The 16,980-nt window shown below is 47.2% G+C and overlaps 1 protein-coding gene across 4 annotated transcripts in view; it reads left to right on the forward strand.

The window, feature by feature from the left end:
• The window catches only part of DUS2 (dihydrouridine synthase 2), a 51,436-nt gene that overhangs the window by 29,456 nt on the left and 5,000 nt on the right, over positions 1-16,980 (forward strand). For all 4 annotated transcript variants that reach the window (XM_058706196.1, XM_058706195.1, XM_058706197.1 and 1 more), the window contains exons 6-12: positions 1,185-1,245; positions 5,267-5,314; positions 10,050-10,115; positions 10,301-10,371; positions 12,602-12,688; positions 14,043-14,211; positions 16,754-16,875. In XM_058706196.1, coding sequence (XP_058562179.1) covers positions 1,185-1,245; positions 5,267-5,314; positions 10,050-10,115; positions 10,301-10,371; positions 12,602-12,688; positions 14,043-14,211; positions 16,754-16,875 — 624 coding nt within the window. The remainder of the gene's footprint in view (positions 1-1,184; positions 1,246-5,266; positions 5,315-10,049; positions 10,116-10,300; positions 10,372-12,601; positions 12,689-14,042; positions 14,212-16,753; positions 16,876-16,980) is intronic.

Raw genomic sequence — 16,980 nt, forward strand, 5'->3', positions numbered from 1 at the left:
TTAGTTTCCTTATCTTTGAAATGAGACCTATAGGGACGCCTGGGTGGTTCAGTCGGTTAAGTGTCCGACTTCGGCTCAGTTCACGATCTCGCAGTTCATGGGTTTGAGCCCTGCATCAGGCTCTGTGCTGATAGCTCAGAGCCTGAAGCCTGCTTCTGATTCTGTCTCCCACTCTCTCTCTGCCTCTCCCCCACTCTCTCTCTCTCTCTCAAAAACAAACATTAAATAAATAAATAAATAAATAAAATGTAAAATCTTAGGGAAAAAAAAAAGAGACCTGTTGTACTACCTACCTCTAACATTATAGGGGAGGGTAAATTAAATAATGCATATAGATGTCTTTGCAGTAAGTGGCACGTAGCATTTAGTATTAGCTATTATTATTTTTAAAAATTTTTTCATGTTTATTTATTTATTTTGAGAGAGAGAGAGAGAGAGAGAGAGAGAGAGAGAGTGAACTGGGGAGAGGTAGAGAGAGAGAGAGAGAGAGAGAGAGAATATCCCAAGCAGGCTCTGCATTGTCAGCACAGAGCCTGACGCAGGGGTCGATCTCACGAACTGTGAAATCATGACCTGAGCCAAGATCAGCAAGAGTCAGACACTTAACCAACTGAGCCACCCAGGCGCCCTGTTAGCTGTTGTTATTAATTACAATAATGGTGAGAAGGAATTCAGGCAGTAGCTACAGACTGTTAACTGTATACATAATGGAAGATGAGCTAAGGGTCCTTCCACATCGGAAAATTGTTTGGAGTAAGCCATCTGTGCAGCCCAGCAAACAAAAGACAGTCCTTTAACTTCTACTAGAACCAGTGCTCTGGGAAGGGGCTCTTATACTCATGTCACTTCTTTGCATTGACAAATAGCTTTCACTACCCCAGTCAGAAGTGGAACTCTGGGGACTGGGTTCAGTGTGGCTGTCACTCAGTATTTGGATTATCTGGTAAAATTCCCAAGTAGCAAAGTCCTCTACAACTAGCCCTTTGTAGATGTTTGAGCACAAAATGCTCTTCCTCTTGAGCTCTGCTCAGGGAAGGCAGTTGTACATTTCAGAGACCAGTTTTTTCACCTTCTGTTACTGAGGCACACAGCAAGAGGTTCATGAACACAGACCCGTGCCTTTGACTCTAACTTCTCTCCTTAAGTTGAATATTTATTACCTTTTCTATTTCATGTTTTTCCAGGGAAAATGATGTGGCTGGGATTGATGTCAACATGGGCTGCCCAAAAGAGTATTCCACCAAGGTAAACTGATTTGTTTATATGCCTTACAAGTACAAGGTACAGGGTAAAGGCAACTAACAAGACATTACAGCTAAGTATGGTACCTGACTCTGGACTAGATCCTGTAGTAGATGGGAAAAATGCTCAAAAGGATATTATTAGATCAACTGGCAAAATTGGAATATGGACCATAGTAGATTAGCTAGAAATACTGTATCAGTGTAAATTTATCAAATTGATAACTCTTCTACGGTTTTGTAAGAATATCTCTATTCTTTTTTTTTTTTTTAAGATTTTATTTTATTTATTTATTTTTTTTTTAAATTTTTTTTTTTTAACGTTTATTTATTTTTGAGACAGAGAGAGACAGAGCATGAACGGGGAGGGGCAGAGAGAGAGGGAGACACAGAATCGGAAACAGGCTCCAGGCTCTGAGCCATCAGCCCAGAGCCTGACGCGGGGCTCAAACTCACGGACCGCGAGATCGTGACCTGAGCCGAAGTCGGATGCTTAACCGACTGAGCCACCCAGGCGCCCCTTAAGATTTTATTTTTAAGTAATCTTTATACCCAATGTGGGGCTCAAACTCATAACCCTTAGATCAAGAGTTGCATGCTCCATTGACTGAGCCAATGAGACATCCCAAGAATATCTCTATTCTTAGAAAATACACATTGAAATATTTCAATGTGAAGGGCTATCATGTAATGTAACTTACCTGGAAATAGTTCAGGAAAAATTTTATATATATACACACACATACACATACACACATAGATAAACACACACAGAGCACTTATGCGTGAGTAATTAACGATGTGAATGTTAAAAGAAAAAATGTGAACAGGACTTTGTTGTTTCACGAATAAAACTGAGACATATATTTAAAAAAATAGAGCATGCAATACATGTGTCCCCATTGTCATATCAGAAGGTCAGAACATAGTGCTAGGGTAGCTCACAGAAAGGAGTGGAAAGGCAGCCCTTAAACTCAGTATCATATAGGGAAATGTGGTCCTTGATGAGGAGATTTGGGACCCTGCAGGCAGAGGGAGTGGCAGAGGCAGGGGCCTGGAGGCCAACATGAGGTAGAGGCAGAGAACCTTGATTTGACTTGAGAGTTGGGTAGCGGAAGACAAAGAGAAAGCAGAGGAGCACAGGATTGTAAATTTTGGTTAGGACCAGATTAGCTGAACTTGGACTTTTGATATTTCTCACCTTTTTGAACAGAGAAGGCATGTGATCAGAAACTTAGTTTCCTTCCCTAGGGGAAACCAGTGTTACTATTTTCTTATCTCTTTCCAAATATATTCTGTGTAGAAATACTTAGAAACACAGATTTAGGAGATGAACGTCCTGGGCTCATAGGGGAGACCAGGGATGGGGAGAGGAGAAGTGAAACTGGAGTAGAATTTGATAGGAGTTGGGTGGCAAATGATCAGACCGGGTGTGGGGAGGTGGGGTGAGTGGTTGCGGGAGAGGGAGGAAAGACCAGTAGCCAGGAGGACAGTTGGTCTTCAGTGTGATTGGGACTGCTGGAAGAAAAGCATGTGTGGGGCAGAAAACAAGAACAGCTTGGGACTGACTGCAGGGCTGCCGCTGGGAATCTTATCACAGGGTTCATGGTCAGGATCTGCAGTGTAGACATAGCAGATGTCCCCCTGGATCCACTGCCCAGAGTCAGGCACTCTGCTCCCAGGAGTTATGTGGCTTGGGGCTTTGGCTTTAGGCCAGGAGGCAGAAGGCTACTTGAGGGAAAGGATCTTTGGATGCTTGAAAACCACAGGGCTTGTCGACAGCTATTTCAAGGGATTATGGAGGTTTGAAATTGTCTATGAGGAGTTGAAAACTTGGGACCATATTTTGCTGTCTTCTAATTACTCCTTTGTGCTTCTGAGTTATGTAAGGAGCAGAGTTTAAATTAGTGGCATAATCTCCCTGACACGTTGTGGAATGAAAAAGCAAGGAGCCAAATTAGATATGGTATACCACCATTTATATATGAGGAATGGGGAATGAATATTTATGTATATATTTACATTTCTCTTCATAGAATATATTTGGAAAGACACACAGGAAACTAGTAACACTGCCTTTCCCTGGGGAAGGAAACCAAGTTTTTATTTGGTTTGGCATAGGGAATAAATTCCCATTATAGGGGTGCTTCTCAAAATAACTAACAACTGGTACAGCACTGGCCCTGACCGGTCAGAACAGATGTCTACCAGTGTGCTATACCAGTACATGCCACCTGAATAGCCACTCTCTTCTCGTGGTTCAAAAATTGAAGCCTTATAGAAAACATAATATGAAAAGTTTTCCATTCCTCAAGGGAGGAGAGTTCTTACTTTTTCCCTTTTGAACCTTGAAAAAAATTTTTTTAATTTTTTTTTTTAACGTTTATTTATTTTTGAGACAGAGAGAGACAGAGCATGAACGGGGGAGGGGCAGAGAGAGAGGGAGACACAGAATCTGAAACAGGCTCCAGGCTCTGAGCTGTCAGCACAGAGCCCGACGCGGGGCTCGAACCCATGGACCGCGAGATCGTGACCTGAGCCGAAGTCGGCCGCTTAACCAACTGAGCCACCCAGGCGCCCCGAACCTTGAAAATTTTTAATGTGTCACCTGTTCAAAAAAGCAAACAAGTTAAAAAGAAAGGAAGGAAGGAAGGAAATACTAATTGAGAAAACCATTGTTGTGGAAGGGCCAGTAAGACTGGATTTTAGATTCTGTGATTACCCAAGGAAGGGCTGGATCATGCGTGAGGACACACGGAGTTGGGGTGAGTGGCCAGGGCTTTCCTTAAGGCCTCTAAGGTTGTATCTGTAACAAGATAGTCCAGGGCTGGTAGCTCCTCTGCTTTTCCCATTTTCCTCTGAAATGCAAGCTCAGGCTGGCTGAGTCTGTGGTGGTTCAGAGTTCTCTGATTCTAATCTGTCATCCTTAAATAGGAAATTACACTGTAATAACTTAAAACTTCTGAGCCCATCATCCTATGAGCATTCATTGGTATGCAGTCTATATACTGACAAGCGATTTATTTATTGGGTTTGTTTTTGTCCCTTTACCCTTGTAGAGATCCTCCCCTTTCCTGATTATTAAAGTAATTCATACCATTGTCCAGAACTTGTGTGATATAGAAAAGTACAAAAAAACCGCAAAAAACAAAAAACACCAATCACTAATAATCTCACCGTCAAAACTCAACTGGTGTTAATGTCAGGATTTAAGTAGCTCCTCAAGTTGTTGGTTTCCATTAGCTGGGGCTTTTGCTAGAGTTTGATGCTGGTCTGGAGCATTGTTGTTGGCAGGGAAGAAGAGCCTGGACAAGATTTGCAGGTTATATTCCTCTAAGTGGCTTTGCTGGCGGTGGTGGTACCAAAGCAAGTGTTGGTAGGATAAGATGAAGGTACATTGGATCTCATTTCGAAGGGAGAATGCTTCATTGCTTTTTTTTTTTTAATTTTTTTTTCAACGTTTTTTATTTATTTTTGGGACAGAGAGAGACAGAGCATGAACGGGGGAGGGGCAGAGAGAGAGGGAGACACAGAATCGGAAACAGGCTCCAGGCTCTGAGCCATCAGCTCAGAGCCTGACGCGGGGCTTGAACTCACGGACCGCGAGATCGTGACCTGGCTGAAGTCGGACGCTTAACCGACTGCGCCACCCAGGCGCCCCTGCTTCATTGCTTTTTAAAGGGCTTGGCAGATTGTGGGGTTTAGCTTATTGAGACACTGAGATCCTGAGTAGGGAATGGGCACTCCTGAAAAACAATTTTTGTAGAACCCACTTCTGGATAGATCTGTGGATTTTGCTAAGAGGATCAGAGTGATGACTTTTAGAATTCATCAAACTCTGATCCCTGGCATTGTGAGCCTAGTTGCCGCTGCTTTCCTTCTTGCTGAGGGGAAGTGCTAATTGCCAGTGAACCTTGCTTGGTCTCTTAGCTGTGAGTGCCAGGTTGCCACACCACGTTGCCATACCATGGGGAGGGACCACCCTTCTCCAAGTGTAAGAAGACCCTCTGTGTGCTTTTTCTTAGGGGGGAATGGGAGCTGCTCTGCTGTCAGACCCTGACAAGATTGAGAAGGTAAGTCCTGCAGGAGTGAAAATAGAGGTCCTTAAACTTGCCTGTGAACTAGAGTTGTCTGAACATGCACCCACCCTCATCTCCCCCAACAAGATTTTTTTTTAATGTTAGTTTATTTTTGAGACGGAGAGAGAGAGAGAGAATGTGCACGTGAGCAGGGGAGGGGCAGAGAGAGAGGAGGACAGAGGATCCAAAGTGGACTCTGCACTGCCAGCAGAGAGCCCGATGTGGGACTCGAACTCATGAACCATGAGATCATGGCCTGAGCCGAAATCAAAGTCGGACGCTTAACCAACTGAGCCACCCAGGAACCCCTCCTCCCCCAAGATTTAATGACTCAGTTTATCAGTTACTCCACCTGGAGTCTGAAAAAAATTTTTTTTAAGTAAGCTCTGTGCCCAGTGTGGAGCTTAAACTTACGACCCTAAGATCCAGAGTCGTATGCTCTAGTGACTGAGCCAGGTAGGCACCCCTGGAGTCTGGAAAATTTTTGAAAGGCTTCCCAGTGATTGTGACATACAGTCAGGTTTGGGAACCCCTGAGCGAACCCATAGCAGCCTTGGAGTTCCTCCAAAGTCCGGGGCTTGGAGACATGTCAACTGAGAGCCGAGGGGCTTAAGGAGTCATTTAGAGGCTCCTCTGTATTGCCTATCTACCTTCTGAGAAGATCATGTGAGCATAGGCCAGGCTATCTGTAGATTGTGGACAGACTCTGTGCCAGTGGTGGTGGGGGTTGGCCTCTCCCAGCGGGCTTGCTGAGAGCAAAAGTGGGTCCCCTCCACACTGGCAGAGTCCACCACCAGCCTTTGAGAGCAGCCTGGCCAGTGTCATGTGAGGCAAGTTGAACTTGGTCGCCTCTGCTCCCCTTCCCTTGGTGATTCCAAAAGTCAGGTTTATGAGGCCCTGCAGACAGGTTGGCGTTTGTCACCGTGTTGTGAGCTGCCAGGGCCTGTAGGGGTGACATTTTCTACCAAGCCATATGCACCTTTTACTTCTTTGTCAGTCTACCAGCTCTCTCCTTGTTGCCCCTCTTAGTTCCTTTGTTTTCATCCTCCATTCCGGCTTCCCTGTCTGCGCTTTAAACCTTCTAGTGCCTCTCATAGGCTAGAGTAACTTGAGATAGGGAACCACCAATGAAAGCTGCCATTATTTGTGCTGGCTGCTGTGTCAGCAGCTCAACCATATATATTCCTCCAGCCCCACTGTCTTTGGGATATTGGAAGATCAATGTGTTGAGGAGCTTGGTGCCTTTTCATTTTCCCCATGTGAAGATAGGTACACACACACACACACATATATGTGCACACTGTATGTATAATAATAATATATAATACTTATATATAAATAACATAACATGTAATATATATAGTATGTACTGTAGTAATATATATAACGTGCCTATATATGTATATAGTACCTATAGTACATCCCTGCAGTTTGTAGGGTAATTTCCTTTTCAAAATATATTCTAGCATTTATTCCATTTGTTCTTCAAACCCCTTGAAGTAAATAGGGCAGGCATTTGTTATCTCTATTTGATCAACAATAATAAAACTAAAGCACAGAGAGATAAAAGTAGTTTGCCCAAGATTATATAGCAAGTAAGTAGCAGGCAGAGCAGTGTCTAGAGCCATGGTCTTGTGACCCCTATGCCAATATCAGTGCTCCCTCTTGATGGCATCTCAGTTTAGAGGTGCCTGGGTGTAGTTTAGAAGTGTCTAGCTATGGATCAGTTGACATCTGTACTTAGGAACCTCTAGTCAGACCCCTCTGTGTAGGATGGAGTGGATGTGGACAACTGTGGATGTCAAATTCATCACCCCCCCCTTGGGGAAGAGGGCCCGGTATGGGGTGGTGTTGCTTTACAACACATGCACTCAGACATCTTTATTATTCTCCAGTTTTCTGGCTTTTCCTACCTAGGCTGTTGGCTCTGTCTTCTCCACTGCCCCTCTGTGGATAAGACATGTCTCACACATGAGGCAGAAGAGTTAAACTGCTCAGTTCATTCTGCTTCTTCTCTTTTTGGTGTTCTATCTGTTGAGAATTCTGTATAGGCGTGGGGTAGATAGGGGCAGGGAGGAAGTATTAATTAGTCTTTTGAAAAATCTTTCTTGGTAACACTGATACATCTTTCCTAGGTTAAAACCCTTAGTTTAATAAAAAATTTTTTTAAACATTTATTTATTATCAAGAGACAGAGAGAGACAGAGCATGAGCATGGGAGAAGCAGAGAGAAGGGGAGACACAGAATCCAAAGCAGGCTCCAGGCTCTGAGCCGTCAGCACAGAGCCCGATGCGGGGCTCTAACTCACAAACCACGAGGTCATGGCCTGAGCTGAAGTCGGACAATTAACCGACTGAGCCACCCAGGTGCCCCAAGGACCTTAGTTTTAGACTCTTAGTTGGTAATATCCTTTCTCTAACCCCTGGACTCCAAGATCTGACCCCCGTGGCTGCCCAGGGCATCCCCCTGTGCATGTTGCACTTGGGCCAAGGCTAACAACTGGCAGGGCCAGAACTTGAACTCGGTTCTCAGTGATACCTAAGCCTATGCTCTCCATCCTCCTTTCCACTCATTCCCCAACAACCAGGGGAGCTAAGAGTCTGCTTTTCTTGAGTCAGCTGGTAGATCTGGTGAGTTGAGCCTGCTTGTGGGTAGATGTGTTGTGTTATCTGTGTTATCTGTTATGAGCCTATCTCAGGTCCTTCTCCCTCACTGATTTTCATACTACAGAGACAGGTGGTGTGACTTGGATCTGGGAGAGTTGAGTCTAGGGGGGTTTCATGCTAGGGCCTAGCCAGAAGACAGATTCTCGTCACCCGTTCCCCTTAATGTGACCTTTGCAGGTGGCTGGGCATTTTGATTACTAATTTCCTTCCTGATTCTGAACAAGCACATGAAATGAACAGAAATACCAAAGAAAGTGCTTAGAGCTACTTGGATGAAATACAGCAAAGGAAGTTCTGCAAAACAGAGAACTGGATCAAACCAGCTCATGTTGCTTCAGTCACCAAATATCAGGGGGTTCTTGTATTTTTTTAAAAAAAATTTTTCATTGTATTTATTTTAGAGAGAGAGAAAGCACACACACACATGGGTAGGGGAGGGGCAGAGGGAGAGGGAGAGAGAATTCCAAGCAGGTTCCACACTCAGCGCGGAGCCTGAAGCGGGGCTCAATCCCACAACCATGGGATCATGGCCTGAGCCGAAATCAATAGTCAGACACTCAACTGACTGAGCCACCCAGGCACCCCAAACATTATGGGATTCTAAGTCCACAATAGCAAAGGAACCTTCCAGATATGCTACGGTTAGCGTGAGGGATAGGACTCAAGGGAGAATTTTTTATTGTGTATCTCAGTGGATCTGGCAGTTCCCCACCCCCACTGCCTTAAAGGGTAGCTGCCCCCTTAAGGCCTGCCAGAGTGACCCTAGGACCACAGGTCCAGTATGCCTCCTGGGGCAGCATCTGGGGACTGTTCCTTCCTGCCAGTCTTTGGCATTGGTCCTTGGGCCAACAGGCCCTGTCTTGCCTGTGATCTGTTAACGTGCCTTGTCAGCCCAGCCTCTTCGTCTCATGTCTTCTGGAGCGGTTTGCCAGAGAATGTCCCTGAAAGGCCTCCTTGACTGGTTCTTTCAGTCTCGCTCTCTGCTGCCCCCACTTGTCTAGAACCAAGACTGGCACCAGCTGCATGGGTGTCCTCTCTGCTCTTCTGGCAGTCAGTTCTTAGAAGAGAGCTCTTGGGATCACCTTCCCTCCAGCTTGTCTAGACTGAAATTTAAAAAAAAAAAAAATAGTTTTTTAAAAATTATTAGTTTGAAGTAATCTCTACATCCAATGTGGGGCTCAAACTCATGACCCTGAGATCAAGAGTTGGATGCTGTATGACTGAGACAGCCTGGCACCCCTGGCCTGAAATTTTCGATAAGGGAAGAAGATAGCAATGCCACAGACATTCACTGTCATCTACATGTCTCTTGATCTCTGATTCATACGTGACCTGGCCTTGACACTTCTCTGACACTTTCCTGTATAACTTCTTGATCTTTCTTTGAAGTCCTTTGCAATTACTGTGCAAATTAACACTTTATAATGTGTTGAATATGTTGTTTTTTCCTTTGCCATTTCACTTCTGTATATCTGACTCACCTAAAGAGAGGCATATGAGGACAGGGCCCAGGACCTGTAAAACCTTCCTTGCTCTCTCGCTCAGTAGATCCTGGAACAGCACTCAGGGAACATTGCTTTCACGCAGGAATGAAGCTGTCAGCCATGTGTTCTCAACCAGGACTAGGCCTCAGAATCCTTTGGAGGAGGGAGTATGTTAAGCTGAAACTTTTTTATTTTTATTTAAAAAAAAATTTTTTTTTAACATTTATTTATTTTTGAGACAGAGAGAGACAGAGCATGAACGGGGGAGGGTCAGAGAGAGGGAGACACAGAATCCAAAACAGGCTCCAGGCTCTGAGCTGTCAGCACAGAGCCCGACGCGGGGCTCGAACTCACGGACTGCGAGATCATGACCTGAGCCGAAGTCGGCTGCCTAACCGACTGAGCCACCCAGGCGCCCCAAGCTGAAACTTTTTTAAAAATTGAAAAGATTTTCTAGTTTTACCAAGAAATTGACATACATCACTGTATGCGCCTAATGCACAGGTCTGTAACAGAGTTAATTAGTATGAGCAGTTGTGGTGGTTTTTCCAGAAGTGTTTGTGTTTTCCTCTCTGCAGATCCTCAGCACTCTTGTTAAAGGGACTCGCAGACCTGTGACCTGCAAGATTCGCATCCTGCCCTCGGTAAGGATGACGTGTTACATTTCAAGGTCCATTTTTTCAAAGGATGTTGTTTTGGGAGGAGGTGAATGGTTCTCGAGGACAGTTGACTTAGGTTGGAGGAGGGAGTGGGGCTGAGCTCACTTTTGGAGCTGGCAGCTATTCGCTGGGCAGCTTCTCTAACCACCCTGGACTGTCCTCTTCCCCAGCTGGAAGATACCCTGAGCCTTGTGAAGCGGATAGAAAGGACTGGCATTGCTGCCGTTGCAGTTCATGGGAGGTGAGTGGTTCCCTATCTAGTGACTGACTTGCAGTCCTCAACCATCGTAACAATCCTTTGTCAGACCCTAGGTGACAGCCAACTTTTCTTCTACATATGCAGCCTGCCTCTGCCTAGCTCTTTGACATCTTTTGAGTCCTGAGGGCAGCTAAACCCTTCATGGGTGGGCATTTTTCTTTGTTTCATTCACTGAACACCTACTGGTGGTAGACACTACACTGAGTTTAGAGACAGAGAAGGAGAGGAAGATTGAGTTTAAAGACACAAGAGGAAGGGGAAACGCCTCTACCCTCAGGATGTGTAAATGGTAGAGATTGAGTGATAGGTTCACAGTTGTACTGTGCAGCCAGGAAGTGGTGGAATTAGAACTCTGACTCTGAATCTCATTTGCTTTCCACTACATTGAGCAATAGTTTCTCCCCCAAATGACCCCATGCAGATGGCTCTGCTTTTAATGGCATTGTCTCTTTTGTCTGCCCTTCTTGGACTGCCAGCTGTCACAGTGACTACTTTAAACAGCTCTTGTATCTGTAGCTAATATGCCGTCTTCTGGGAGCTGAGGTGTTGCTAAAGGCTACTTTTGGTTTCCCAGTTAGACTTGTTCTGTGTGTCCATGATGTACATTTTTTTGGGTAAAGTTTACGTATTTTGAGTCAGGGAAAGCACATAAAAGAATGCGAGTGAGAGAGGGGCAGAGAGAGGGAGAGAAAGAATCCCAAGCAGGCTCTGTGCCGTCAATCCAGAGCCTGATGAACCGTGAGATCATGACCTGAGGTGAAATCAAGAGTTGGACACTTAACCGGCTGAGCCACCCAGGCACCCCTATGATGTAGTTTTGTACAGAATCCCAGGTCAACAGACTTTGGCCAGAGTGACCTCTCTTCTCTGAGTGATGTTCCTTTTGGGTTCAGCGTTCTTATAGGAACAGCCCACTTTTTGCTGGATGTGTCTATGACAGCATTTTCAGAGAAAATGTTAACTCCCAACATGTGTAAGAGAAAAGGAGAGCTGTGTGGGCTGAAGCCAGTAGGGGGCGGGGAAAGGCTACACACGTGTACATGCAAGCTCCTCCCTGTGGCAGCAGGCTCTAGGTTCAGACTGCCTGGTTTGGGCTCCCATTTCTGCTGCTTGTTGGCTGTATGTCCTTGGATAAATCACTTAACCTCTCTGAGTACCACATTTTTCATTTGGAAATTAAGATAGTTTCTGCTTTATAAGGTTGTCTTGAGGCTTTTATGAGGTTGTGAATATATAGCCTTGGCACAGTGCCTGGCATATGGTGTTCTCTGAATAAATACAGCTATTCCTTTTTACCAGTAGTTGGAAACACCAGGAAGACAGATTCGGGTGAGTTTAAAGAGGGGCTTTCTGGCCATCAAAGCTGTTGAGGATGGGTTCTGGGCTGAAACGGGCTGCTGGGGTGTGGGGAGGTAGAGGTGAGGATGGGTTGACAGGGCCTTCTGAGGCTTTTGTTGAGCCTCCTGACCCTTTTGTTAGGGAGCATACCAGAGGAGATGCACGCAGACAAGACCTGAGCAAGGGCTGTCTGGTTGACCATCTCTCTTGCTTCTTCCTGAGCATAGCTTAGATCAGGCTTCACTTCAGCATCTCTAAGACTCATTCACTCATACACAAGAACCTCTTGCAGTTGACCTTGGAAGGAGAGGGCTTAGGTTGTGGTCCTACCTCTCCAGGGCTTGTTGTGACAGCCATGATCTGTGGCCTGTCCTGCCTGCTGGGTCTGCCCTGTGCCAGGTGCCTCTCCCCAGGATCAGCTGCCCAACTCAGCCTCAGCATAGGCAGCTGTGTGGGAGTGGCCGGTCTGAGGGCAGCAGCTGTTCCCAGTCTCGTGGGGAGGGCAGCACCGGGACAGTAGGGGCAGCATTCTTATAGCACTGTCCCTCATCTCTGGCACAGGTGAAGGGAAGCCAAGGAAAGGCAGTGTGACCTTGGGAGCCAGGCCACCCACACCAGCCCTGTGCAGCCACGCCTCACCTGCAGGCCTGCAAGGGCTGGACTTGCCTTCTCAGCAGGGACTTCTGCTGCTCCTGCCCCTTACAACAGAGGTCATGGAGAGCCATCCTCTGCAGCCCAGAACCCTGTCCTTCATGGCCACATGGCCTTCCTGAGGTTCAGTAGGGAGGATGGTAGGGTTTGGCTAAGGTAAACCTTAGTTTGAACTGTGATATGGCCTCAGCCCTCAGCCCATCCTTTTTTCTTTATCTCCAAGAAAGCGGGAAGAAAGACCTCAGCACCCTGTAAGCTGTGAAGCCATCAGAGCCATTGCTGAAACCCTCTCCATTCCTGTCATAGCCAAGTAAGCCTCTCTTCTTCATCGTTTACTTTTTTGTGCTCCACCTCACTCAGAGAAGTTTGAGCTGGCATACAAAAAATGGAATGAGCTAGCATTAAAAAATGACCTAAGGGAAAAGGAGAAAAGGGTAGTACAAAAAAATGAGGTTGGACATGAAGCTGAAAAGTACCTATTGTGTCCACTAGCCTCTGGTGAGTGGCCGATGTAGGTGTGCAGTAGGCAGGGTCCGAGGGCATTTTGATAGATGGGTTGAGGGTAGGAGTGTTCAGGAGACAGGGAGAGCAAGAAAGTGGCCTCTGACGCAGACCCAAGGCAAAAGTGATGTCACACCCAGAGTTAGGTGTGCAGGGTGTAGGGTGAGTAGTCCCAAGCCAGAGCATACAGACGTATGGCTCAGGGGGCATAAGGCAGGTCACAGTCCAAAGCCCAGACAAGCATTCTGGGCAGCCATAGGACCAGGGGATGAGACTGACAGTTCTGAGGTACCAGTGACCAGCCCAGAGGCTTAGCAGTAAGACAGTGTCCAGTTGTCATTGGGGCGCTGGCCATGTGGGCCAGTCCACTGCAGCCTTGTACCTTAGGATGGCATAGAGCCTGATGGCAAGATGGGAACAGAAATTCTAAAGCCCCGAAGTCCTGACAAAGGGCATGCCTGCCTGGTAGGAAGGAGGGAGCGAGTTAAGGTTGGGGGTGGTAGCCAGGCTTGGTTGTTCCCAGGCCAGGAGTTTTAGGGCTGGCATGGAGAGGGTAGGGTACTCAAGACCATGGATCCTGTTGCTGCTGCTGCCACCTGAGGGTCTTCCCCACCATACATATAAGGCTGTGCCTGGATTGAGGCTGCCACCTGGCCCCCAATGGAACAGATGCAAATGGAGCAGTTTCCAAGGGGGCCCTTGGGGCCTCGGGGTGGCAGGAAGGGAAATTGCAACCAAACTGGGCCTCCTTCCTTCCTCTCATGATCACCACTGTGTCTGTGGTTTTTGACCCACCTGTTAGTAGGTATATAGGTGCTCCAGGCTGGGGATCTTTCTGTGATCCCAGCATCCACTTAACAGACCTATGTCTTCAGATTTGGGCTGGCTTTAGCCACTGTTTAGGATGAGGAGGAGGGAAGGAAGGTAAAATCTCTGAGACACCTGTTAAGTGCCAGGCCTGGTTCAGGCTGTTTCACTGTGTTATCTCACTTGGTGTTTCTGACCCCATAGTGGGGTGTGTGTTATAACCTCCAGTCTCCCAAAGTACTCACAGCTGAAGGATTTGGTCAAAGCTACATGGTTAATGAGTAGCAGATCTGGGAGTTGCTTTTTTCTGAAGATGCTAGTATGAGGATACCCCTCACTCCCCTGTTGCCTTTCAGCGGAGGATCACATGACCACATCCAAGAATATTTGGACATAGAGGACTTTCGACAAGCCACAGCAGCCTCTTCTGTGATGGTGGCCCGAGCCGCCATGTGGAACCCATCCATCTTCCTCAAGGAGGGTCTGCGACCCCTGGAGGAGGTCATGCAGAAGTACATCCGATATGTACGTCTATGCACTTTTTCAAAAGAAACATTTTTCACTGTCTGCCACATTCCTGCAGAAGGTGCCTTGGGTGAGCCCCCAGCCCCCAGCAGCCATTGTTGTCCCTCTCCTTCTCTTTGTAGTTCTTATAATGTAGCATTGGGTCTCCCTGGTTTCAATGTGAAGAGAGGATGCTGGGGCAACCCCTACCATCACCTCCTTCTAAAGCTTTCTAGGCAATGAGGTCCTATCAAGGACCCTGGGATTCAGGATGCTGCTAAGGCCCAAACATGTGAATCTTTCTCTCTCACATCCTCCACACACATATACACGCATGCACAACGACAATGGGATCTGTGTCACTGAAGACACTCATGCCAGTGGTTGGTGCCTGAACAGCTACAGCTAAGAAAAGCCATTGTAACTATTGTTGAGGATAGATTATCTGTATAGAGACTTTGCATCTTGTCATGCATCAGAATCACTTCTAAAACTATTCTCTTGCTGGGGTGCCTGGCTGGCTCAGTTGGTGGAGCATGTGGCTGGTGATCTTGAGGTCGTGAGTTCAAGCCCCACACTGGGTGTAGAGTTGACTTATTTGAAATAAAATAAAACTCTTCTCTTGCTCATTCCCAGAACGCTTTAACCTCTGACTTAGGGAATAGCCTAACTTTAACCCTCTCCTTAGGGACTAGCTTTTTCCTCTCACTGAGAGCTTGATTGTAGTGCCAGAAACATTTCCCTCTAAAGGAATTTTAAAAAATTCTTTTTAAATTTTTTTTTTTTTTTTTTTACTTTTGAGAGAGAGAGCATGAGCAGGGGAGGGGCAGAGAGAGAGGGAGACACAGAATCCAAAGCAGACTCCAGGTCCTGAGCTGTCAGCACGTGGGCTTTGAACTCATGAACCACAAGATCATGACCTGAGCCTAAGTCAGATGCTCAACCATCTGAGCCATCCAGGTGCCCCATCCCTCTAAAGGAATTTTTTGACCAGTTCACCTGCCCTATCCCTTTGGTACAATCCTGGAATTGTGTGAGTCTCTGTGATTAGCTGTACATGTCTGCAGGCAGAGAGACAGTCGGTAGACTTCTAATTCATCAGTGCACTGGGCCTGAGCAGAGAGTCTAGCCCTCATCCTCTTCGATACTGGGAGTTGCACCCTCCTAGGAGGGTCAGGAGCTTCTCAGATCCTCAGACTGCCCATGCCCCCTTCAGGCCATGGCCATGCCTTTGGCTCTGTGGCTGCCATGGCATGTGGGTATCCCTGGGACTGTGCAAGCTGGGTATGGTAGGAGGCCCTGAGGCTTCTAACTGTCCAAAGATGGGCAGTTTCTGTCCCTAGAGCCTCCCCAGCTTGATACTACAGCCCTCATCCCCTGGGTTCCAGGTGTCCTGTTGGGCAGGTTTGTGACCACCAGGCCATCCAGTACCCTGAGTCAGCTAGAGACCTTGCCTTAGCCTAGGTCGCCTATCTAGCTCTTCCACCTGAGTAGCAAGTCTGTAGCAGAGAAGATACATTCAGCTGTGCTGAGCTTGCTCACTGGGTAAAAGGTGATGTCATTCTTGCTCAGTCCATCCTTTGGCAGCTTCTCAAGAGCTGTAGTCCTGAAGGAGGGGAGTGGCTTTCAAGCTTAGGCAGGGCTGCTGCTGGTCTAGTCAGGTGCCTTCTGACAAGCTGGATCAAGGCCTTGCCACCGGCTGGGGCTTTACCAACGTATCTCTGCTTTGTCCTCAGCATGTCATGGTACCTTCCCGGTTACTGAAGATACAGGCCTAGGTGGAGAGATTAGAAGAGTGTAGGGGGTGAAGGGTGGGAGGGTGTTCTAGAGACTGGGGCACCCTCCACTCACTGCTTTTCTGTCTGCCCAGCTAGGCAGGCTTCTACTGGGTATCCCTGTGCAGTCAGCTTGCTTCCCGAGGCTGCATTTCTCAGTCTGTGGAGTAGGGGTAACAACTGCACCTCATGCTTGTGAAGCTCAGTGAAGTGACAAGTAACATGTGAACACGACTGGCACATTGTGCTGTGCCTTACCCATGGCGGGGGAGATTGGAGACAGGCTGTTGTCCCATCCAAGTACTAACCAGGCCTGACCCTGCTTAGCTTCCGAGATCAGATGAGATCGGGCGCGTTCAGGGTGGTATGGCCGTAGACTGGAGACAGGCTGTTCTACACTGTGTTTAGAAATAGAAGAATCTCACCCCTGTCCTGGTGCTGTTCCTGTCGCACCAGATTTTGACTTGCTCCTCCTCCCTGCCCTGGAATGGCAGCAGGTCCTCTGTGGTAGCCTATGGTGGCTGAAGCAGGAAGGGGTCCCCACACATCTGGACTTCTGTCAGGCTGTTCAGTAGAATATGCTCCTGACCCTCAGCTATGACTCTTGAGCGTTGTGCCACTAACAGGAGGAGTAAATGGCCAGGATGGAGGTGGCTTTTCTTATGAGGTCACACTACCTCATCTGCAAGCATACCTCTGATGCCCTCTTGGAGGCCCTTTCCCTGCCATAGCTCAGGCCTCAGAACCTGTCTGGGCAGCAAGTAGGCTCATGTTGGTTCTTCCCTCAGGCTGTGCAGTATGAAAACCACTACACCAACACCAAGTATTGCTTGTGCCAGATGCTACGAGAACAGTTGGAGTCGCCCCAGGGAAGGTTGCTCCATGCCGCCCAGTCTTCTCAGGAAATTTGGTGAGAGAGGCAATGGCTGCCCATAATTACTTGCAGACGTTGCCCAGACTTGACTATGAGCCCTAGTTGACTATCAGGGCACCAGGGATACAGCTTCTGGAGGTG

Source organism: Neofelis nebulosa, chromosome 17, assembly GCF_028018385.1.
Source record: "Neofelis nebulosa isolate mNeoNeb1 chromosome 17, mNeoNeb1.pri, whole genome shotgun sequence".
NCBI lineage: Eukaryota > Metazoa > Chordata > Mammalia > Carnivora > Felidae > Neofelis > Neofelis nebulosa.